This window comes from Anolis carolinensis, chromosome 3, assembly GCF_035594765.1.
Source record: "Anolis carolinensis isolate JA03-04 chromosome 3, rAnoCar3.1.pri, whole genome shotgun sequence".
Taxonomy (NCBI): domain Eukaryota; kingdom Metazoa; phylum Chordata; class Lepidosauria; order Squamata; family Dactyloidae; genus Anolis; species Anolis carolinensis.
Window position 1 is genome coordinate 239238779 of NC_085843.1, and position 25792 is coordinate 239264570.

Genomic DNA, 25792 nt, shown 5'->3' on the forward strand with positions numbered 1-25792 from the left:
ATTATCCAGAAGAACCAATTATGAGAGAACATAGGAGTTGCATTTCACCATCTGGACACTCAGACATTCACCATCCCTGGTATAGCCACAGTTTGCCTGTGAATACTGTTGTTGGAAATCCCCACAGAGCTAAAACAGGAACTAGGATAAATTCCCAAATATTCAAATGCATGAGCTCAACTACACCACGATTACAGTTTGTGCTATCTTGTGTTTTTTTTTGCAGAACTTTCTACATTCTGTCACATAAATACCAACCTTCAAATGAGTTCCAGGTGAAGCACTTCAGCATCGCAGTATTTATGACTACAATACAAGATATCTATGAAAGATGCAGTCTATGTTGTCATGGATGCCAAGGTCTTCACCAGATTTCCTGGCTTATTCAGAGTGTTAGATGATGTTCTTTCTAGGTGAAGTCAAATGACATCATTTAGAAAGAACTACATTCGTGGAGACATCCTCCCCCTCCTCTTATTGAAGCAGCTAAATAAAGAGGCTTCGTAGATGGATTTGTGCCATCAGCTCATCTCGGCTTTTAAAGAACATGCCAGAGACGTTTTTTCATGGATATAGAGAAAAGAGCCTTCTAGACTGCTGTATTGTCACCCAGGAAGAAGAGTCAGTTATTATTTAATTATTCTTCTGTGGATAAAAGCAACCAGGAAACACTTGTTGACCCTGAACAGCAAAGGAGAAAGAGCCACCAAAGCCTCACCACAAGCAGCTTATATGGAAAACATTCTCTTCTGGCTCACATTTTGTTCCTTTGATGTCATCAATATCCTCATTCGTAGGTCTTTTTTCTAACTGTTGCCGTGTTCCGAACAAGAGTCCTATTCCCACTGTTTACTGATTCTACTTCCTGCTGTCTATTGAACCAAAATTGGTGATCACAGCAAGATCTAAACCCATCATGGTTTGGAATAGCAGTGGTTGCCATATTACATTTGTGGCCAGTTCAAAATATGACCAATAGTCTATGAAGTTAAATAAGTGCTAGAGAATGGAAAAATAGCGGGTAAACCAGGTATTTATTTCCTAATTAAAAGAAATTATTTTAATCTACTGTATTTGTGAGCTATATGCAGTGTAATCCTGTTTAAGTATACCTCCCCTCAATGAGTCCTATTTAGATCAAAGCTACTTATTTCCAGGTCAGAATGTACAGGACTAAAGCCTTGAATTGCAATTTTAAAGTTTATTTCTCAAGGAAACCAAGGTATTGGTGATGCAATTCACATATTTATAATCTTCTAAACAACCATGCAATGTAATGTCCAGCAGATGTACAACAAAAAGAATGAATGGATAATTTAAAACAAAGACGCATATCCAAAACAAAGATGTTCTGATGATATCCATTACTGGAGTCATGTAGTGCTGAAACATCTCATGCTTTTGGTAGTTTGTTTTAATTTACCTATTCAAAATTTTGTTGGTCATTTGCTGATCATTAAATGGTGCAATTATTTTTTCCGCCACTTTAGTTTGGCTTCTTAACAGCATTCAAATGCCTACCATAGAATTTGTATTTGGTTTTGATTAAACCTTAGCTGCATATTCAGGGAATTGTAACACACCCAACATTTGACACAATTTGCCAGTGGATACAACCAGTCCCATCATGAGAGACAGAGAGATTGGAGGAGGAACTCACTCTTAATTGAAGCTGTCAGGGGGAAAAAGTTTCATACATGTTGAATGTGTTTGAATTAAAGAAAAAGGGAAAAAATCCCTACCCAAATGGAAAGAGAGTACAAAAATATCAACAGGACTATACTATGCTGCAACTTCTCTGGCTATCTGCAATTATATTTTCTCTATGTGCCCAAAACTGGCACTATATTTGTGCCCACTGTAATAGCTTATTTCTTTCCCAGAAACTCACCAATACGACACCAAAAACCTACATATTTTAAAGTATCTTTAGATTTGTTGAGGCTGCCATCATGCCAAACTACAGTTGGTTAAAAGACCCTGAGTTTGCTTTCTATTTTTAAAAAAGCAAAAAAAAAAAAAAAAGTTTCAGCCTTTTTATTGTGGACTTGTTTTTTTCTTGGCAATAAGGGCTTTCTGCATTTTTGGACTTTTAAAATGGAATGCCTAACTAACTTCTGCTTTTCAGTTTTGTTTTAAATTACAACCAAAATTAGCAAAGGATATTGTTCTTGTAAGAACTGGGCTGTGTAATAACTAGGCTCTGCATGTGATGGATAATTTGTTCCCCTTTTCCCTTTTCTGCCCCCCCCCCATGTTTTCTAAGCTAAGAAAAATAAATAACATTCTAATAACGTGTCAAGTTTGGCAACTATGAAAGCAGTCCAGTGAGATGCCAAATGTCTTCTGACATACTTTTTGAAAAGAAGGAATAATAATAATAAATAAATAAGCAAAGCTTGCATTCTCGCCAAGTTTGATGTTTTGACAGGAACTTCCGGGGTTCTAAAGAGTCTGGATAAAATGGAAAAGCTCTCCCCATCCCACCTGCAGGGCTACGTCAGACATGCCGTTTCCAGGTTTGTCTGTTTGCTTTCTGGACCGGGCTGGGTGTAAATCATGGCTGCCCAAAACAGTTTTCCCCAGAAGAGTCCTGGCTTTTACCACAGGCCATGCAGAGCAATTGAGAGAGTTTCCCCGCCTTGGATGGGGTGGCACTGTGGAAGGAGAAAAATCCTCACAAACCATCAGTGTTAGTGTTATCCCTGCCAGTGATATTTAGAGAATGTGGCTATGTGTGCATGTATATACAAACCCACACCGCTATTTCAGTTCAGCTCCCGAAGGCCAACCCTGTTATTTTCCACTAAGAGTTCACAACACGGCCCCCACCAGACTGATGTTTCCAAAGCAGCTTCAGAAGCCAGGAAATCTGAAGGGATGAAGGTTTTCTTTTCTTTTCCATAAGGTTTCCTTGCAGGGCTGCTGCTGGAATGGAGAAATTGCTGCATCTGAAGATTGTTCTTTGCAGGTCGCAGATTAGTCTCGAGTTCGGTTTCTCCTCCTCAAGAAGAAGAAGCTGCTTTTTTGGGGAGGTCCCAACAACACTGGCACTTGGCTTTTGTGGGTAATTTTAATCTGGAATGAAAAGAACGGAAACAAGTAGTCGTGGAAATTTAGGATTGCTGACCATGGCATCAGGCATGGGATAAGTGTGGCCCAATGTCACACACAGCCCTTGGGACCTCAATTTACTGCAATTACAGACCCACAGGAAACCCTCAAAGTACTTGGACGCGCCCCTTGATTTTTCATTCTCTTGGCCAAAAAATGACCCCAAGCCACCACAAATACATGATGGTTTAGGCCTCTTGCTCCACATTGCCTGCCCCTGTATCAGCTTAAATGCAGAACTGGAAGTGCTATGACATCCTAACCATTTGTGGATAAGCATTGTGGGGGCCACAGAAATGGGAAATGAATACTATCCCCCTTGCAGCTGTCCATCCCTTTTGAGTCCAAGCCCCTGCTCATGGCAGGTACAGTAATGCAGGAGGCAGTTACAGCATCCCAGGTAAATGGACTATTTTAATGATGTTTGCACCAACCATTTCTGATGGAATCAATTTCCAACTGGTGAAAACAGAAGAACAGCCTGCCTCAGGGGAGCTTGCTTGCTCCATCAATGTTCAACATTTACACAAATGATCAGCCACTGACAGAAGGGACAGAGAATTTCATCCATGCTGACGATTGTGCCATCACCGCCCAAGCAGGGAGCTTTGAAATGGTTGAACAGAAGCTCTCTGAAGCTTTGGGTGTTCTTCCTGCCTATTACAGGGGAAACCAGCTGATTCCTAATCCATCTAAAACTCAGGTGTATGCTTCTTACCTTAAGAACAGACAAGCATCTCGAGCTCTGAGGATTACCTAGGAAGGAATCTCACTGGAGCATTGCAGCACACCAAAATACTTGGAAGTTACCCTGGACTGTGCTCTGACTTACAAGAAGCACTGTTTGACTATCAAGTAAAAAGTGGGTGCTAGAAATAATAACATATGAAAGTTGACTGACACAACCTCAGGATCACAACCAGACACAGTGAAGACATCTGCCCTTGCGCTTTGATACTATGCTGCTGAATACGCATGGCCAATGGAGAAGACATCTCACCATGTCAAAACAGTGGATATGGCTCTTAATGAGACATGCCATATTATCACAGGATGTCTACGCCCCACACCACTGGAGAAATTATACTGTTTAGTCGGTAATGCACCACCTGACATCTGCTGGGAAGTAGCAGCCAATAATGAAAGGACCAAGGTAGTGACATCTCTGGCCCATCAGATATCAGCCAGCACGCCAACGACTTAAATGAATAAATAGTTTTCTAAGATCTACAGAGATATTTGCAGGAACACCTCAGCAAGTGAGTCCAAAAGTGGCAGGTTAAAACCCAGAGCCTCAAGCCATGGCTGATACTGAATGAGAGACTCTCCTGGACACACAGAAACTGGGTGACTCAGAAGGCGCTGAACAGACTGGGCTCTGGCACCACAAGATGCAGAGCCAACCTTAAGAAATGGGGCTACAAAGCGGAGTCCGCAACATGCGACTGTGGAGGACAGCAAACCACAGACCACCTATTACAATGCAGTCTAGGCCCTGCCACATGCACAATGGAGGACCATCGTATAGCAACACCAGAGGCACTCCAAGTGGCCAGCTACTGGTCAAAGGACATTTAGTATAATGCAAAGTTTTTGAACTTTGTGTTTTAAATACATTACAACTGTACCTTTGGTTCGCTTCTGACACAATAAATAAAGAAATGCATTTCCAAGTTGGTAATTTTCCACCATGTATGCGGAAAAACGCAACATTTCAGACCAGACACATGTGGGAAAGGCGCTTTTGTCTGTTTGGTGCTGTACTTTGATGGGTTTGTATATACTCTGTCTTCCTTTCACTAGTGAGAGAGGAAATTTCCTTTTCCACTCTCTGATCCAGAGAAGAAAAGCCCCAACAGTCATTCCAACCGCTCTGACCTCTTGCTTCAGGGAAAGAAAGTAAGAACAGGTCTGTCTAGTTTTCTGTGTAGGGAACTTGACAATATAACCCTCCAGGCTTGAGAAGCCGCAGAGATAGTCCAGTCTTTAAGCCCTATGGGTGGTTGTGGAGGCAGTAGATGATCAGAACAACACCCCCTCTCCCCCAGGAAGCCCCGTCTAGTATTTCTTGTTTAACCAGCGCTGTCACTAGGTTAGGACCTCAAAGTAACTGAGTGGGTGGTAGCCTGTATCTAACATTGTTAAGAAATAGGAAGTCAATCCTTGTATGTTCTTAAGCAGAACTCTGGGGGACTTTTAACCCCTAAATTATCATCAGGGCTCAGTTACTGTTTGCATCCAGCACTATTTTGCCAGGATATATTATTCATCAGCTCCTATAGCTGCAGACAGCACTTCATGCCCTGTTCCCTCATTGAAAATGTGCGTAATGATGTAATCCCATCCTCCTTTGATCTTTAGATGGTGGACACTGATGTAGATATATTCAAGATACAATAACTAACCGTCTCTAATAATTTCCCTATTACCATTGTGTTGTACAGCAGCTGTAGATCTCTCTTGCTTTAAAATTGTTTTGATTTTTACATTAGGAATACAAATATGGTTGTCTTTGCCATGAGAGAGTTTGAAGATATGACATCAAAGAGATAGGAGCAACATCTCTCCCCCCTCTCTTAAAAATGTAAGGAGGTTGTTTACTAGAGTACTGTAGCTGTTTTGCTTCCTGGATTCTGTGTGAATAGATGCATTCACAGCTGTCAAAAAGTATAGCATTTTCCCAATGGAGGTTTGAGTCCAACAAGCAACTCAGTTTCTTAAGGTGGACCTCCCAGTACTAATAGGTGAACATTGGGAACATTTCATTTCCTCAAATGTGTCTGAGAGGTTCAATTACTTACTGTGCAAGGAGGCTGCATCCAGGGCTCACCATCCACCTGCATGGGCAGAAGCTTGGATGTCCTGGGCCACACAAACAAAACACTGTGTAAATGTTGTGGCAATGAAGTAGGCAGGACAGAGTGCAACTGTGCGCTGACACTAACTGAATTCAGAGCAAAGAGAAATATTAAAGAGAGCCTAGCCCTATACTGTTTGGTCCTATCTACACTTCCCCTGGTGACGCAGCATATTAAAGCTCTGAGCTGCTGAAATTGTGGACTGGAAGGTTGGCGGTTCGAATCCGGAGAGCGGAGTGAACGCCCGCTGTCAGCCCCAGCTTCTGCCAACCTAGCAGTTTGAAAACATGCAAATGTGAGTAGATAAATAGGTACTGCACTGGCGGGAAGGTAACGGCACTCCATGCAGTCATGCCAGCCACATGACCTTGGAGGTGTCTACGGACAATGCCGGTTCTTCGACTTAGAAATGGAGATGCACCAACCCCCAGAGTTGGACACGACTGGACTTAATGTCAGGGGAAAACCTTTACCTTTACCTACACTTCCATATAATAACGTTTCAAATGGCATTATATGGTCAGTGTAGACTTGTAGACTTGTATAATGCAGGTCAATGCAGTTAAACTGCAATATATGAGTGTAGTAAAAGGTAAACGTTTTCCCCTGACATTAAGTTCAGTCATGTCCAACTCTAGGGGTTGGTGCTCATCTCCATTTCTAAGCTGAAGAGCTGGCATTGTCTGTAGACATCTCCAAGGTCATGTGGCTGGCATGACAGTACATTTTAAAAGCAATATAGGCATTACCACTCTAATGTTTGCTTCCTTCTGATCATGAGATCTCCAACCATGAATAAATTTCCTAGTTTTTCTAATAACATTTTAGAGGTTTTGTATGCTTCTTGGGCCTGTGCTGCTATCCAAGACAAAACCCAGACAAAATATATTTCTATACTTTAACAGGATGTAAGTAATCACAGTGAGAATCTGTGTGTGGTAGCGGTTTGAATCCTGGATTATGATCCCAAAAGCCCAGAGTTTGATTTCCTGCTCATTCATGGCAACACACTGGGTGAGCCTGGGAAAGTCGCACTCCTTCAGCTTCAGAAGAATGCAAGAATATAACAAATCTTGACAAGAAAACTCCATGAGGGGTTTTTCTTAGGGTTGCCATGACTCAGATTAAACTTCACCCCATACAAAAATAAGCATACCCAATAAGAAGAGAGAGACTCATATGAGAGAAGGTACCTGATGGTGACAGACGAACACTGAGCCAACCTCTTCCCAGCACTCTTCAACCCAGTATAGATTTGCCCCATCTCCATAGCTCCTTCAAGGCCCACAACTTCTAGGAGTTGATCACTGAGATCTAATGGGAGAAAAGCAAGCATGTTAATACAACAGTGACAAATAGACAGATTGCTTTATGTAGACATAACATAGGTGGGAAGAATAAGCAAAGCAGAGGCACACAATAGTGGACATAGTCTTTTGAAGGCAACATCTGGAGCAGCTATATCTCAGCATCACCTATTTCAGTGGTTCTCAACTTGTGGGTCCCCTGATGGTTTGGCCTTCAATTCCCAGAAATCCTAACAGCTGATAACAGCTGCGGACACACAGGTTGAGAACCACTGACCTATCTTATGAAGGAAATCTCAGCCTCCTACATACATTAATAGGAGCAACAATACTTACATATCTCCACAAAAGAGAAGACAGATCTGCCCCACAATGATGATGAGTGCATCTACACTGTATAAATAATGGAGTTTGACATCACTTCAACTGCTATGGCTCAATGCTATGGAATCCTGGGATTTCTGATTTGGTGAAGCACCATTTTTTTGGCAGACAAGGCTAAGGACCTTATAAAACTACAATTCCCATGATTCCATAATATCAAGCGATCTTCAGCAGGACAAACAGAGTGTCTACAAACAAAGCTGTAATGAAGAACCATTGGTCCTTCAGATATTTTGGACTTTATCTCCCAGAGGCCCCAGCCAGAATGGCCAATGATAAGGGATGGTGGGAGTTGTAGTCCAAAATATTTGGTGAGCCAATGGTTCCCCACCTCTGAAAAAGAAAACATAACTTCAAAGACAGGACTACATCTTGTAATGTTCCCAAGCACCTCTTCACTCATTTTCAGAGGGACTGGGACAGGATAAATTCACAAATATAGCATTTTCTCTCTGAGCAGTGAAAATGATGAAGCAGCTCATAATAGACTGTTACTACAGTAGTCCCTTCTGGGTTTTAGTTTGACAAACCCTGGTGTCTGAGCTCAGTTGTGTATATAGCTGGTCTGTCTGTTTGTCTTTCTTTCTTTCCCCATTTTTGTTGCCTTTACTGTGCAGGGAAAATGTGTTTCAGTTTAACAATGATTAGCAAACTAGAAGATATAAAGGTGAAAGCAGAAGAAACATTTGCTTTGTTCATTTCCAACTATTTGTGCCCAGGTTGTACTTGTAGCCTTAAGGCTCAAGTTAGTTCAATTTCTCTTCTGCGTTGCACCAAACCATCAATCCCTCAAAGCTTAGTCTGGCTCAGAAAGCTTTGAGAAATCGGTGTTCATGGCCTCATACTATCCCTTCATTTTTTTTGCTTTGGTGAATCTATGAGACAAATCTAAACGCTCTCTTGTGTGGTTCCACCCCTTCCTCTTCTATAGGGATTAAAGGAACATAATTAGCTTATAGATCAGAGCAGCTTGCGACCCAGACCTCAAAACCTTGTCTACATTATGGATTACCTTGTTGTTGGAGAACAGAACAAGCTGTGTGCTAACAGAAGATCGGGCTGATAGATGATCACATATTGTGGTACCTTTGTAACCACTGCAGTTTAAGTTCAGCACTCACCCCCTGGATCCCAAAATCTAAGCATGTTCAAGTCCCATTATATAGCATGGCTATCAGCCTCCTCTCAGTAGACTCAATTCAAGGAAAAGCTTCATGAGAACCAACACGCCTCTTAATGTTCCTCCAGCAACAGCAAGAGTATCACCGTGGACAGCTAAACCAGGCAATCCCAAATGGTTGCGCCCCCCCCCCCCCCCATGAGGGTCTGCCTCCAGGGGCAAACCAAGAATGGGCAACTTGGAAGTCCTTGAACAGACTCAGAAGTGGTGTTAGGAGATCAAAAGACAACCTGGCAAAATGGCACAACCTAGAAGAATCCTCCACCAGGTGCGACTGTGAAGCAGAACAAACAACTCTATATATAGTAGATGCTATTATATCTATCATATAGGATGACAAAATTAAGGTTCTGCTTTTTGAAATCCTTTTGAATATTTTCAAATCATGGATAGTGGAATCCACAGATGCAAGATCCATGGATATGGCTGACTACAAAGTGGAATCTTTGGATGACTCAAGACTATATCAAATTAATCCATTTAATCTGTATCGTGGAAGTAGCTGTTTCAAAATGACAGATTGAGACACCTGGCTTGCCAACCTAGCCCTTAGGTCACTCATAGCTAGTTGTTAAGCCATCTATCAATTGACAAAGAACAAATGGGAAAAGATCATATAATGTAATAAATGAACCAATCATTTTAGCACAGGCTGGGGATTATGTGGCCAGTGGGAGTTGAAGTGCAACACCTGGCATCCCTCACTACAATAGGCAATGGAGAGAAATACTGGGAGTTGGAACACTGCATCTGGAAGGTCACATGAGTATGACTCCTATTCTAGAAAAAACAAACATGTGGGTTTCAACCAATCTGGTGGAGTTGTTAGGGTTTTGGAAAGGACTTGGGAGACTGAACTTCAAGTCTTCATTGTGGCATGTAACTGATAGCATGAGCTTGGGCCAAACACACTTTCTCAGTCTTTATGAGTTGGCGTGGAGCCCCCGGTGGTGCAATGGGTTAAACCCTTCTGCTGGTAGACTGCTGACTTGAAGGTTGGGTTGCTGACCTGAAGGTTGCTGGTTCGAATCCAACCCAGGAAGAGCGTAGATGAGCTTCCTCTGTCACCGCCAGCTCCATGCGGGGACATGAAAGAAGCCTCCCACAAGGATGGTAAAACATAAAACATCCAGGTGTCTCCTGGGCAATGTCCTTGCAGATGCCCAATTCTCTCACACCAGAAGCGACCTGCAGTTTCTCAAGTCGCTCCTGATACACACACACAAAATGAGTTGATGTGAGGATAAATTGAGATGTGTGTGTTATTTATTTTATTTTGAACTAATTGAAAGAATGGAGGGGTAGAAATAAAACCAATATATCTTCCAACAATTCACAAATGAAACATTAGATTATGGTCAAATTGGTAAAAGTTGTTAATTAGAAAAAAGCTAACTGAGGCTGCAGCACTTTGCTTTTGCCTGAGTCAATAGGGAAAGACAAGATTTTGCCCACCTCTCACCGCCACAAGTTCATTGAGTTCTAACCTTAGCAGCAATTGAATTGAGCTTAGTACAAAGGGGGAAGTGGGAGAAGAGGACAGAAAGGTGAGATGCCAAAGGATTACTCAGTACTGTCCATATCAAACAAAAGATGCGGACGGTAGGAAATAATGAAAATAAATTAGTAAACTTTTGTAGACGTCTTGGCTGGGCTGAAGTCAGCTTGTAGGCCTTCTGCGGTCAGCCTCTAACTTTAAAACTGCACCTTAAACATCTTTCCCCCCAAAACTCAGGAAACACTTGGAAGAAGAGGTTTGGAAATGTATGACCCAGTGTTCCAAATGGAGAAGTTTGCCTCAAGGCTTGTTTTGAGGATTATCCTGTAAATGCCAAAACACCTTGTAGCTTCTTTGATTTTTCCTTCCCTCCTCTCCATTCAGAAAGTCTCTTGCATTAGTCACAATGGAATATTCGAAGGGGGAGTGAGTGAGAGTGAGAGTGAGTGCGTTGTTTCATCACCACCACCTCTGCAACTTCCTTTCTCCTGCTTGTGTTGTAGCCTGGAGCTGTATTAAAAGCGTCCTCTTTATTAGTCATTCTGCCAGCTTAAGTAACGCCTGCTATGCCAAGCTCCTTTTCAATGCTTTCCACTTTCTCCCACATAGATATAGATAGGCCCCTGTCTTGTATTCACACAGGCCCTCTCTCACCTAGAGAGCATTTCGGAGAATCTAGCAGCATGACTCATGGCTCTGATTGAGTCCTCTTCACGGCAAAGAGTTGCCTTTCTAGCAGTCCTGTCCTGCTGCGCCAGCAGCATTAAAGTCCTTTAATATTTAATTAACTGACAAGATCCATTTTCTGGAAAGCCTAAGACTCATAGAAGACTGGGCTGGATAGAGGGGAATTAAAGATGCAACCTCTAATCAAATTCAGGTTAAAGATAAACCTGGAAAGAAGTGCCCTCACCAAAATCTCGATCTTAGGTGTGGCTGTGTGTTACTAAGATCCTTACTTTGAAATTCATGCATTCACCCAAAAGATGTGAAAGGATGACTAATCACAATACAGAATATTAGTAGTGGAAAGCATCCAAGAGATAGCACATTGTCACAGGCAGCCCATCCATCCAACAACCAGAGCATTGATTAACCCGGATAATCCAGAGCATTATGTCTCCAAAGGAGAGAACAAGCACACTGTCGAAAGGTTGCCTACAGAGCAGATTAAAATGAGTCAAGACAAGTCACACATGGGTTGCTGTGAGTTTTCTGGGCTGAAAGGCCATATTCCAGAAGCATTCTCTCCTGACGTTTCACCTAAATCTATGGTAGGCATCCCTAGAGGTTGTGAGGTTTGTTGGAAACTAGGCAAGTGGGTTTATATATCTGTGGAATGTCCAGGGTGGGAGAAAAAACTCTTGTCTGTCTGAGGCAAGTGTGACTGTTGCAAATGATTACCTTGATTAGCATTGAATAGTCTTGCAGCTTCAAAGCTTGGCTGCTTTCTGCCTGGGGGAATCCTGTATTGGGAGGTGATTAGCTGGCCCTGGTTGTTTATCATCTGGAATCCCCCTATTTTTGAGTGTTTTTCTTTATTGACTGTCCTGATTTTATATTTTTTTAAATACTGGTAGCCAGATTTTGTTCATTTTCATTGTTTCCTCCTTTCTGTTGAAATTGTCCACATGGTTTCTAGTTTTCGTGTTCTTCTCATAACTTTTGCCTTATTAATAATTTTTGTCAACTTGGCCACCTTCTGATATTGAATGGCCACATATATCCTGGTTTAAATCTGTGAAACGTTGAAGGGAAAGCTATTTTTCTATTACTTTAGTATTTTACCTACCATTTTGTAACCTGTTTTTGTCATGTCCAGTTTCACAAGAAAATATTACAAAATGCTACATTCTCTGTGGGTTTCTCTGTTGAAAATTTTATTGCCCATGAGCAAGGGTAAGTTTGGCAAGAAAAAAACCTGCAACTCAGTTGTAGAAAATACATTTCAGAATCTCATTGTTCTCTATATGAGAAAGGACTCAGAGAGAGATGCTCCATCCTTGCCTACACATCTGTGTCTTAATAGAGGGGGACGATTGGCAACTCCCATTCAAAGGGAATAAGTAGTGTTGCCAACATTTTTATTACTGGGGGCCCTTCCAGACAGGCCCTCTATCCCAGGATCTGATCTGAAATTTTCTGTTTATCCCAGATTATCTGGCAGTGTGGACTCATATAATCTAATTTAAAGCAGAAATCCTAGGATCAGATCCTGGGATATAGGGCCTGTCTGAAAGGGCCCTGGTCTATTGTGCAGCAGGTTTTTTATACTGTATCCCTACAGTATAATTTAGATAATGGATTTCTGCATGTTGGTCTGAAGGCACCGCCAGTAGAAAATTTGTCAGCTCCAAATAGTAAAAAACAACAGCCCTTCTAGGCCCTCAGCTAAGAAAGGTTGCTTGTTTGCATGACAGCCCTCAGAACTGACCAGCCATCTGTGAGATGTAATCTGGCTAAACCACTTATAAGTATTCCTTTCCCAAGAGGACCCTATCAAATTTATGGAGTTGCCAAAAGAGAACAGGTAACTTGAAGGCACATGCATGCACACAACCCAAAATTATGGTCTAATTCCAATTGTTGGTCCCAACTAGACTCACTGAGTAAATGAGATTGACATAAAAAATGACTTTCCACCCAGCAATTAGTCAGTGGTTCTACTCTAGTAAGGACCACAAATTGGATTTAGCCAAAGCTCTAATGTTTGGCTTTTCGAAACTTTTTTTTCATGCCAGGAGTGACTTGAGAAACTGCAAGTCGCTTCTGGTGTCAGAAAATTGGCCATCTGCAAGGACGTTGCCCAGGGGATGCCCGGATGTTTGATATTTTACCATACTGTGAGAGGCTTCTCTCATGTCCCCACATGGAGAGCTAGAGCTGACAGATGGGAGCTCACCACGCCCCCCGGAATCAAACCACCGACCTTTCTGTCAGCATTCCTGCTGCCACAAGGGTTTAACCCACTGCACTATCAGGGGCTTTTTCAAAACTGGCCATGATGGATTATTAGAAGGTGGTCCCATTTTGTGGCCAACCTCTGTAAGTTCTCATGTGCTCATTCTATTCCCATCACAACCCCAAAGAGACTCACCTTGAACACAGAATTTGAGCTCCTTGGCATCTATAACCACTGAAGACTGTAATTTCTCTGGCACTTTCTTGCTCATCCGGTTAAGGCTACGTTGCTTCTTGGTTTCTCCCCAGAGATTGGAACCTCCGTACATACTGGGGATGTTGAGCACAGCAATGCCTTCCAAAGAAGTGCTACTCAGATCCAGAACTGTTCCATCACACTGGCAGGTATGGAGAGAGACAAAGAAAGAAAAGCATTCTGAAACACACAGCATCTTTATTAATACTATTCTGCTTTGTCTTTCTACTCAGAAAACATCATCATGATTGATGCATCACAGCAGGAATGAATGTCTCTGATGCCATCAAGACAAGAACAGAAGCTTGAAAAGTTTTTTTTTATTACTGCCATGTCTCAATGTTATGGAGTCCCGGGATTAAGTTTTGTGAGGTTCCAATACTCTTTGACAGAGAAGGCTAAAAACATTGTGAAACTACAACTCCTATTATTCCGATGCATTCAGACATGACAGTTGAAGTGGTGTCAAACTGCCTTCATTCTTCAGTGCAAATGCACCCTACATCTTACAAGAATGAAAGAATGACTGCAATTGTCTCAACAAGTATGCCACTTCTCCAAGACCAGCCTGGTTGGGGATGATGGGAGCTGCAGTCTGAGAAATCTAAAGGATGCCACCTTAGGCTGAACATCAGAACCTGTCTAGTCTCAGTTCAGCTTTGTTCTGTTTGTCTTCTCCATTCTGAGAAGCACTTTGCAAACAAACCCAAAACCAGAAGTTGCATTTCTTGCTGCTTCTTACTCAGAGGGCTGACTAGCCAACAGATGTCAATTAAACCCTTTGGACAAGGAAAGCGGCTTTCATAATGATATATTTTTTTGTCTTCCAGAAGTGCCGTGTTCTCATCCTCAGAGGAAAGAATGAAATGACTAAGACTGGCTTCAAGAATAATTATAGTTGTAGTCCCCAATGCTCAGAAAGCAGCAAGTTACTACTATAGATCCAGTTTCAAAATAACTCTTTCCTACTGACTCAAAGTAACTGAAATTGTAACCTGAATACATATAAAGACAACAACAAAATGGACATACACATAGGATAAGATTTTTTCTAAATGACCTATGGAATAAAAACATGAAAATATGTCTAGAACCATGTCCAGCAACAATTCCTAAAAACAATGTACCAAAGTATGTTAAATGTGTTGGGGTTTGTAAAAGACACCATGATGCAATGGGTTAACTGGAAGAATAAGTGTCAGCAGCTGATTGGCTGAGCCTGTGTAGAGCTGGCAATCTGATTGGCTACTTTCTCTGCCATGCTGCTGAGGGAACTGGTTTGAGCAGGTTTCACCTCAGTGAGTGAAAGAGTGCTAACTGGAAACAGCCAGAAAATAAGATGGCTGCCAACTCTCTAAAGCCTTGTTATTTCTAAGGCACTGAGGCATATTTATGGACTATTTAAAAAAGACTGTTTATTCCCTCTATTCTCTGTAAGCAATCAAAGAGATTATTGTATATATTATTGTTCTGTTTGATCTCTTGAAGTTAAGTAAAGTTCCTGTAACTTGTTTCACAAACCCGAGTGGCACATTATTACACTGCAGGGTGACTTTGGTTCAGAAGCAGACGTAAAAGCTTCCATTTATTACCATCTACAATAAGCAACAAAATCCCCCCTGAAAAGTATGTTGAAAGGGATGCTTTTAAAATACAGCATTCTTCTGCTTCTGAAGAATCAGTTTCTCAAAGAAAGTGAATCAAATGGCACACAAAGCTGTGTGTGTGGTGAATTAGCAAAGGAAATAATATACAAATATTTGTTTCGAATAGGCTTGTCCAAACAGCGGTCTATGAGCCACATATAACAAAAGTGCAGTTCTCAAGCACAAATTTTGTAGATGACAATGGAATGAATATTCAGAATATGCTACATCTACAAATATCAGGGTATTATTCACAATTTGTATTATAATTGCAAACAGTTTAGCCAGAAGACCTGCTCGACAATTTTAAAAAGACCCTTCAAACAGGGTGGCATATAATTAGGATTATTATGTGCCAATTTTTTTTGCTTATCTGTGATGGAAGATATCAAAAAAATTATGCATGAATCTCTCTCTCTCTCTCTCTCTTTGCTCATCAGTTATTGTTCATGTTAGCATATTTTATATGTGGCCCAAGACAATTCTTCTTTTTATGTGGCCCTGGCATGCCAAAAGGCTGGATGCCCTTGTTTAGAGCAATGCTTCTCAGACTATTTGATGTGTGGGAGCAACAATGATTTTTGCCCAATTTGCCACGAACCAGTACAATATTTGTATCCACTGACTGCAGTTGTCCCTTTCTTTTTGTGAAACTCACCAGGGACTGGTGGCCAATATCTCAAGGATTTTAGAAAAGTCCAGGGGACATCATTTTGAATACATTGTTCTGAAGCAGTAACAACCAACACTATAACGGTAAATAAATCAAATGTGTATCTCAAAGCTATAAAAATAATTGAACTGTTAAATCACAGAATAACAACTGTAGTGTTATTGGAAAATGGCCCCAAATATAGAAGTAGTTACATATAAACAGTAACTTTAAAAGTATGAAAAGGAGTGACTGCCATTATCCCTGTCCAGTGACCAATGAAACATGGACCTAAGATCTTGTTTCATTTTTGACAATGTAAAACACAGCTGTATTATTTTCTATTACTAGAGGGGCTATTTAAACATGGGGAGTGATGAGTGGCCATGGAGAGCAGCAGCAGAAAAATGTTTTGTTATATATGTCATCTAGATGTTACCTTAATTGTTCATGGATGTTCAACACTCACCTCCTCCCAATTTTTGGAGTTACAGTTATTAATAGTTAATAATAATAATAATAATAATAATAATAACAACAACAACAACAACTTTATATTTCTATCTCTCCGCAGGGACTCGGGGCGGCTAACACAGGGCCAAGCCCAAAAAACAAATAATAAGAAGGACAAAGTGCTCAAACATTGTCAAGAGACGTAGAGTGAGGTAGGACTTCAAGTTATTTCCAGGAGAGAGTAGAATAAAATAAGAAATATAGTGAGTTTGTTTAAGTGGAGTATTAATCATGAGGACTAGATTATTCAAAAGCGCACTGGAAGAGCCAAGTTTTTGGGTCCTTTTTAAAGGATGATAGGATGGGTACTTGCCTAATCTCATTTCCTTTGCAAGACACTGTGGTGTTCAAAAGTGTTATATGTATCCATTGTGCAGATGTATTCTTACATTTTCTCCAGAAAATCTCTCTTGGGGCACTTAATCCATGGGAAATGACTCTTTAGTATTTCAGATGCTTCAGACTACAACTCCCATATAGCCTTAATGTTGGCCATGTGAGTTGCGGCTTTTGGGAGCTGATGTGGTACAACATCTGGAAAGTCACATGTTCCCTGCCCCAGTTGTGAGAAATGTTTCTGGGGAAAAGTGCCCTGCTATAGTTGCTGAGCCAATTTGTGATCTGAACAAGCAGAAATTTTCTGCAACGGCATTTGCAAATCTGGTCATTTCTAAAGAAGCATTGCAATATGTCAGCAGAAGACTGCATTTGGAGGAAAAATTATTCTGGCCTGAATACAAAGTAGATAAATAGCAAATGGGGTATGGATGCTGCTTCAGTCCAGAAGGAGTGACAGTTGCCAACATGCAAAACTCTTTTCAGTTCTGTTGCTTTTTGGGGCACATCACAATTGAATCTCCTCTGTGCTGGCTGGGTAAGCCAAGGTTTGGCAGGCTGCAAAATGCGATACAGATGCCACATCTCCACACAGCCCAGGAATGAACATCCAATGGGCAGCGGTGAGTGTGTTTTCTTCTTTAACCCTGCTTTGTCTCTGTGCCAGTGTGGTACAATGGGCTCTTTGAGAAGGGGCAGCTGACGGGCTGTTGGGACTTGGCAGCGAGAGTGGAAGTAGACATTTGCAGCTGGGGGAAAAAAAACCAACGTTATTTCCAGGAGTCTATACCGTAACCGATGCCAATTTCCGAAACAAAACTGCCATTTCTCTGTGCCCGTCATGACAGATGCCTGGAGCTAGAGGGAGGGAAAACTCTAAATTTTAGGTCAAAATGCTTCCGATTAACACTTTGCAGCCCTGAGATTGCTATCTCTTGAACACATACATACAAAAAGGTTCAGAATTGGGAAATGAGGACCATAAATTTCAACAAATATTCAAACAATGTACTGGGGTTGGCTTCTCCTTTTCCATTTCATCTTGGAGGCACTGCCACACAGTGCAGAATATGCACTGGTAATACAGCAAGATATATAGTGTTCTTCTGGGTAACCAGTCATCATATTTAATGCTGAATATGTATTGCACAGCAATTCTCAGAGCCTGAGAAAATATATTTCTGGATTATGGCGTCTAGAATTACACAGACAACATTATCAGGGTAAAGCTGGTTGCAGGATTAAGGAATCGGTAGTCTAAAAAAGGAACTTTTCCAAGAGTCTGGTCTTGTCCTGCTATTGCATTAACTCCATGATCACCACCACCACCATCATCAATGTATACTGCAATATTTCAAAAGGATTCCAAGTGTACCAAAACAGTAGCCTATGCGAAAGTAGCATCAAGTGAAGGAAAACACTTCTCAATCATCCTAGATGCACACAGTGTGATTATGACAATTGATGTGAAAGAACATTACTTTATATTAATTTCTATGACTGGATCTTTGAACTGAACTGAAAACAAGTTCTGGGGATAAGTCCTTGTGAGCATCACAAATGATGCCAAACATTCCCGGCACAATGTACTGTTTGTATACACCTCATCTGACTTCAGGTTCTTAGGCATTAAAAACCTTAGAGCAGCCTCTCCCAACCTGGTGCCCTTCCTTCAGAGATATGGGGCTACAGCTTCCACCACCCCAGATAGCACAGGTATGCTGAGAATGGTAGGAATTGTGGTCCCACACCTCCGAAACAGATGAGTTTGAAAAGACTGCTTTCTTACACTATAGAAAACAAAATCTTTAAAAGCAGCCCAGTATATTGAAAGACAGCTTTGTATTATTGCAAGTCTGGCTGTTTGGCTCAGACAACACCTCAGAGAAGCAATCCAAAAGTAGAATCGAAGGTACTAGTTGTAAGGAAAAAGTATTGCACATACCTCATACCAACTGAAATTGGCAATTTCTATGATTTATTTACATCTAAACTATTCCTGAAGATCTGGCTTTATATAAGTGTCTGGTTTATCTCTTTAGGTACTATTTTATTTTCTCCTCACTCTAAAGAAATTAATTTTCTACTAGTGCCTCACAGTGGAGGGGAGTGAGCTTCATCCTGCCATTGCTGGGGCATGGGCTACACAGATCACAGGGCACTAATGCCCAAAACATGAATTGGATGTCTTTCTTCCTACTTGCAGGCATTGGCTTAACACATTTTCTAAATAACTAGTCTCATATCATTTCTCTAGTTTTTGTTTCATGAGTTTTAGAAAATGAGAGAAACTGGATTCAGTGAATGTCAAAACTGACTAGTCATTTTTAAAGAGTTTGGACTTTCAGGTAGAAGGCAGCCAACTATGCACAAATATAAGGTTTGGCATTTCAGGCATTAAATTATATATATTTGAAGTAATTTCCAGAAATTTGGTGGCACTCGCAGTTTTTTTTCCATGTCAAGAGCAACTTGAGAAACTGCAAGTTGCTTCTGGTGTGAGAGAATTGGCCGTCTGCAAGGACGTTGCCCACGGGGATGCCCAGATGTTTTGATGTTTTACCATCCTGTGGGAGGCTTCTCTCATGTCCGTGCATGGGAAGCTGAAGCTGACAGACAGGAGCTCACTCTGCTCCCTGGATTCAAACTGACCTTTCGGTTAGCAGTCCTGTCAGCACATGGTGCTACCAGGAGCTTACTGGTAAGACTGTGAGAACACAATGGAGAAAAGTCTAACCTCTGTTGATAAACCTGAGAGCCAAGATGTTTGCTAAGTGACTGAATTTCCTGGCGGTTTCTTGTTCATAGAGTTACTATAAGATGAAGTCAACTTGATAATAAACAACAACCAACTTTTAAATGCCCAGCTACTATGACTTCCCTTCAGCTTCCCAGGGTCACCTTTCTAAACTGGCTGTTGAAGACCTTGCGATGTGTCCTCTAGTTCATTCTTGAAGCTTGGTACCAACAGCTGGCAAAGTGGCAAAACTGTTCTTGCACTCAGATCTTTGAATTTTTAAAAATTGGACCACATAGTCCTAAAGCAGTCATTCCATCTCATCAGCAGAAATTCCTATCTACAGAAAACCAGCTTATCAGAAAAAAGGCAGAGTAAAACATTTTTGGTTTTTTATATGCAGATGTTTCTGACATGGAGAAGTGTTAAAGTCATGCCATTTCCCACTTGCAATTGGTGGTAGTAATGTCCCATTAACTTCACAGTTTTGCTCAGATCATAAGATTTGCTTATGACCATTCAGAATGACCTTGGGATCTTCAAAATGTCATGAAATTAAATAGCAATGTACATACAATACGTCTCAAGTTGAAGGGAAAAACTACTGTAGATATACAAAATAGGGAAACCTCTCTAAGAGCAAGCACAGGTGAAAAGGAACTAAGGACGTCATGATTCACAAAACGAATGCAATCTCAGCTGTTGTTCTATGGAAAAAAGGACATTTTTGACTTCTCTATTTTATAGACATACTGGGCGTGCAGAACGTAGGAGGTAATAGCAGTGTTCACATAAAGACCAAGCCAAACCAACATTGCCTCTCCCTAAATTTTAAAAACAGTTGGACAATGGAAAAAACTCCTTAGGGAAACAGGGAAATCTCTGTCTCTCTGCTTTATAAACATCCTCTAAAGGAGTAGGATAACACAATTGCTAGAAGAGTCAGAGTGGCAAAATGGACAAAACCTAGGTAGAGAATGCACCTGAGATGATTCAGGATTATTGTCAGCAACAGTTTCATGAGTAAGAACTTAGGAAAGTTAAAAGTAACTTCTCCTGACCCAACCACTCCAAACCAGATGGAAACAGCATGAAACACTGCTTGGCAGAATGGGCCTTCTTCTCCTCATGTAGTCTGGTAAGTTTCGTAACCATAATAACTACTTAGTCATTTTGACATTATTGCTCACCCCAACCTCCTTTACTGGGCATCAGCTTCATGGCGGAGAAAAGGGTCCATTCTGATCATTGGAGCATGGTCAAATGATATTTCCATCAGCTTTGGAAAAGTTGGGCCAAAAGTAGTTTCTTGGTTAATTACAAGCTGCTACATTAACTGTAACTCCAAGAATCATGCTCAGTGGTAGACTCAGAGCTATGGTCCCAAAATATGTTTTCTAGGATCTGCCAGTGGAATGGACCAACAATGTCCCCTTAACACTCTTAAGTTTATTTGTGTGTCTCTAAGGGCATTTTACTTTAACATCTTTCACTTTTTAGCCATCAGTTTTTCTCATCCAAACCTTGTCTCTCTTTTAACAGCTGCAACAGATGCAGATATTAAACAGTGATACCTCCTCATCTGAATTGGAATTCCACTAAGCTCAGGACAAACAGATGTGATTTCAAACATGTTGCTCAGTTTATGTTCCCTGAAGTTACTGATATTAGTAATACTTCTGTCATTGGATTAGAGCTCTCTCATGATCATCTATTTTTAATTGAATCCCCAGTTGTACTTGCCTCATTTGCAAAACACTCAATAGCTAGGACAAGGTCTCCAAGACCAATGTGCAAATTCTGTATTGCAATGTATTTTAATGAACAACTCACAAAATGTTAGCCTTCCTGCTGATGGTTAAGAAAGGGAGGTTCACAGAAAACACACAGTTCAGGAAAGCTCCAGTATATATATTTAAAGAGCTTGTATAATGATAAGAACTTGGGGTAACTATTATCAAGTCACTTGCACTTCCTTCTGTCATTAAATACTGTTTTTATACAGCCAAAGATGGCTTTGTAAAGCATAGAGCTTTTAGACACACATACACATACGCACGTACGTTCATGTGTGCGTCAGGCACTAAATTACAGCTGTAAGGTGGAAAGAATAACTGACTTCAGAGCTGACAAGCACTCAGATGCCAGTGCCGAAAAACACACTCAAAGGGTGTCCATCAAAGATGTGTTTAAACTTTTAAAAGCCTCACTCTGCATGGCTGTTTGTCCTTTCACAGAATCACCCGGCTGTCAATATCTGTATGCAGACAGAAGCTTTCTCCACTGTAAGCCAGCCAACCTCCCTTGCGTGCCCAGAGCATCTCATGATGTCACGAGGGACAAGGATGTCACTAAAAAGACTGGCAGCAGGAGCTTCCATCTCTTTGTGGGAAAATGAAAGCTTCTGTTTACACACAAACAATGAAAAGCAACAGGCGACATATTTTTCGCTGGTGTATATATTTGAATATGATTTAATCTGAAGACTTGCTCGCATCTAATTGAGGGCCAGAGAAGCACGATCATGTGCCAGCTCTAATTAGCGATGACACGACAATTCTTTTCATGAAGGGAGTGGAAGTCATAAACCCCAAGAAAAAGGAAGTGGCCTGCTGGCTGTGACCCATCAGGCAACGTTGGGTGGAAAGCTTTCTCCTGACTTGCTCCTTGGATGTGGCTTCTTCTAACAAAACAGCTTGGAAGAAAAATGCACTGCCGCTTCTGCAGTGTTTAGAAATGTCATTTCTCAAAGAACTGCAACTTTCAGTTTCATGCTGGCCTGGAAGAGTTCTGATTGTTATGGACCTCAAAAGAAATTTTACCGGGTTCTAGTCCTTCCTACTCTTCCCTCATTCTTGCAGTCAGCAGCTCTTGGCAGCTGGGGAAATGTCTTGGTTTTTTTCCCCTCTTTATTTCCAGCTGGCTTTCTTGTGTGTTGCCTGGAGAACAGGGGAAAGGGGGGGACTTCCTTTGCCCTATTCCTTCTTTGTCTCTTCCTGTTTCTGGGCAAACCCATACAAAAGAGTAGTGAACTCTTAATGCACCATCATTTAATTTCAACAAATGCGTGTTTGTTATTTTCTTGTTGAGTTCATAGTTTGATACAGGAGAAAATGCCGTACTTCCTGCAAGAATGGAATGGGCCCATTCAGTACTATTGTAGTTGACAAGAAGAGTGTGGTGAGATGGTATTCATTAATGCCTGATAGTGCCATCAAGGACAGATTTGGGAAGGAGAAGTCAGAGCTTCAATCAGCACAATGATTGACACCAAACCTAATGGTGGGTTTGCCATATTTTAAAATAATGGAAGTAAAATTCACAGAAATATGGCCCAGTTTATTCTAAACTCTCCCTTCCCAACTGCTCAAGAAGCTAAAGAGCTAGCATTAAGAGTTGCTTTTCTTCCAATCTGCCTTGCATCACCTGCTATTTGACTGTGCATTGTATTACAGCAGTGGTTCTCAACCTGTGGGTCCCCAGATGTTTTGGCCTTCAACTCCCAGAAATTCTAACAGCTGGTAAACTGGCTGGGATTTCTGGGAGTCATAGGCCAAAATACCTGGGGACCCACAGGTTCAGAACCACTGTATTACAGAAAGGGACAGAGACAGGCTCACCAAGAAGTTGACAGAAAATACATTGTCATTGTTCTCAAGAAGTCTTAACATTAGACTGAAAGTCATTGCAATATATGGTGATTGGCAATCTGTTTTGTTTAGGTGGCAGTGAACCCTTTAAACATGGTACAGAAATAATGCTTGGTGCAACTGACAATGCCCATGTTGTAATAGTATGTTGTTGTAACAGACAGAGATGCATGTCCACTCCTTGGATATCTATAAAGCAGTCAGATAGTTGAGGCTAATAATAGTATGAATACGATAGAATCAGAGTTAGAAGGAATCCCAAGGGCCATCTAGTCCAGCCCCCGCCATGCAGGAATATGTAACTAAAACACTGTCAAAAGATGGACACCCAACTCTGATTACAAATTTCCAAAGCAAGGAAGTCCACCATGCTCTGAAACAATCTATTCCATTGTCTAACAGCTCTTAGCAGTAAAGAAATGTTTCCTAATATTTAAGTAGAATATCTTATATTGCAGTTTGAATCCACTGGTTCATATTCTAGTATCTGCAGTAGAAGAACAAAAGCTCGCTCCATCTTCTAATATAGGGGACCAGAGATTATTTTCTCCCAGTGTGCCAGGGACTGGCGCTGTATTTGTGGTCCTTGACTATAATTATTTTTTCCCTGAACACTCACCAGGGACTGGCAGCCAATAACTTGAGGATTAGCATGAGTCCAGAGGCCACCACTTTGAGTTGCACTCTTCTCCAAGCATCCCCTCAGGTATTAATATCTGGCTACTATACCAGCCTTTAATTTCTCTTCTTGAAACTAAACATACCCAGTTCCCTAAGACATTCCTCGCAGGGCTTAGTTTCAACACCTCGTACCACCTTGGTTGCCCTACTTGGAACATCAGCCAGCTAATCAATATCCTTTGAACTGTGGTAGCCAGAAATGGTTCATAGTCTTCTAGGTGAAGTTTGATTAATGCAGAATAGAGTGGTATTATTACTTCCCTTTGATCAAGGGAATATGAAAGAAAACAGTAGCCTTCTAAAACATCTGTTTATTTCCTCCTCATCTATTTGTTTCAAGAAATAGATGTTTCAGATTAAAGCTTGTATTGTAATTGCACAATAACCAACTCCATTATGCATATTTTATTTTTCTATTGCAGAAAATATATCCTGCTGTACAATGGAGTATTGCCTGAAATGACTTGTGCCAAAATGTTTCCAAGGCGGATTATTTTTGTTTGGAATATGCCATTTTATTTCCCCTGCCACCTAGTTTTCTTTCCTATCATCTTGCCTGACAGCAATACTCAAATTAGCATTCTATGGTCATTAAGCCTGTACAGTCCTCACTCCTGTTGTATCCTGAATTGCAGATACTGCACTGAAAGGGAATGTTGGACTTAATGAAATGTAGGCTTCTTCCAACTACTGCTACAAACCAGATAATGATTATCCTTCGTTCCCAGCAGCAGAACCAGCTTAAGGATTCTGAAGAACTCACCTCGATTTCTACATAATCATGGAGCTTCTTGCAGGTGGCTGAAAAGGTTTCTGTTGTGCCAAATTCAAAATACCACAGCTTATTCTTCATTCTGATGCAGAGAAGAAAGAGGTTGGGCATTATTCGGGGCATGTACATTATAGTCTGCATATACTGTGCCATTGCAAACAACATCTGTAGCTCTTTCATGTAGATTGCTACTAAATAATTGCCACCAGGGAAGGTCATCTTTGTTTTCCCTTTGACAAAACCATTCATACATACGTATTATTTAAATCCTTATATAGATATGTGTGAATGTAAGATGATCTCGTTGGAGAGCTCGTTACAGAGCAAATCTAAACCAAACCAAAGCAGTCATTTTAAAGTATTCTCTGAGCACAAAGGTTCCAAAGACACTGGACGAGCTTCTGAAGATAACCAGTATATGTAAAATCCTACATATCAGCACTTGCATAACAGAGTTGCAAATCCCATCTCAAACACAATAACCTGGAAATCCACAAGTATGTGGACAAATTCAACAGAAAGGAGGAAACCATGAAAATGAACAAAATCTGGCTACCAGTATTTTAAAAAACTCTAAAATCAGAACAGTAAATAAGGACAACATTCTGAAAACAGAGACATTCCAGACATGAATCAATCAGGGGCAGCTAACACTTCTGAATGAAAGATTCCCCCAGGCAGGAAGAAGTCAGGACATGAATCAGGCAAGGCCATTAGTGCTAGTCAAGGTGATTAATTAAAACATTCACACTGGCCTCCAACAGACAAGAGTTCCTTCTCCCACCCTGGACCTTCCACAGATATATAAACCTTGTTTAGTTTTTTCCAATATACCTCACAACTTCTAAGGATGCCTGTCATAGATGTGGGTGAAACGTCAGGAGAGAATGCTTCTGGAACATGGCCATACAGCCCAGAAAACACACAACAACCCAATAACCTAGTCCTTATTTCAAACCTAACAGCTAGTGGGTGTGGGGAAGTGCCATTTTGCTATGGTAGGACCCCCACTCCGATACCAGTGTGTACAGTGACATTTGTGGTTGGGAATTCATTAATTTCCAAGAATAAGGTAAAATAAGGATGAGAGAATAATTAAATCTGTTTGCATGGGAGGGAGTAGTTGTTCTTGGAGAGCCATATGGTGTTTGCCATCTGAAAAGAGGGTGAGTGGATAATCTTTCTCATTCTTTAGTAGTAGGCATGTCTTAAACATAGAAGAACTGGATTATTTTTCAAAACTGAAGGAACGGACTGAAAGGAAGGATACTATATAGACCCAGGGGCATACCTAGCATTGGATGGAA

The 25792-nt window shown here is 41.0% G+C and overlaps 1 protein-coding gene across 5 annotated transcripts in view; it reads right to left on the minus strand.

Moving 5' to 3' along the window:
• Positions 1-1181: 1181 nt before the first annotated feature.
• The window catches only part of dgkg (diacylglycerol kinase gamma), a 171961-nt gene continuing 147350 nt past the window's right edge, over positions 1182-25792 (minus strand). For all 5 annotated transcript variants that reach the window (XM_003218420.4, XM_008106400.3, XM_008106399.3 and 2 more), the window contains 5 exons: positions 24477-24567; positions 13439-13640; positions 7166-7286; positions 5916-5976; positions 1182-3078 (listed from right to left, as the gene is read on the minus strand). In XM_003218420.4, coding sequence (XP_003218468.2) covers positions 2980-3078; positions 5916-5976; positions 7166-7286; positions 13439-13640; positions 24477-24567 — 574 coding nt within the window. In that variant the 3' untranslated portion in view covers positions 1182-2979. The remainder of the gene's footprint in view (positions 3079-5915; positions 5977-7165; positions 7287-13438; positions 13641-24476; positions 24568-25792) is intronic.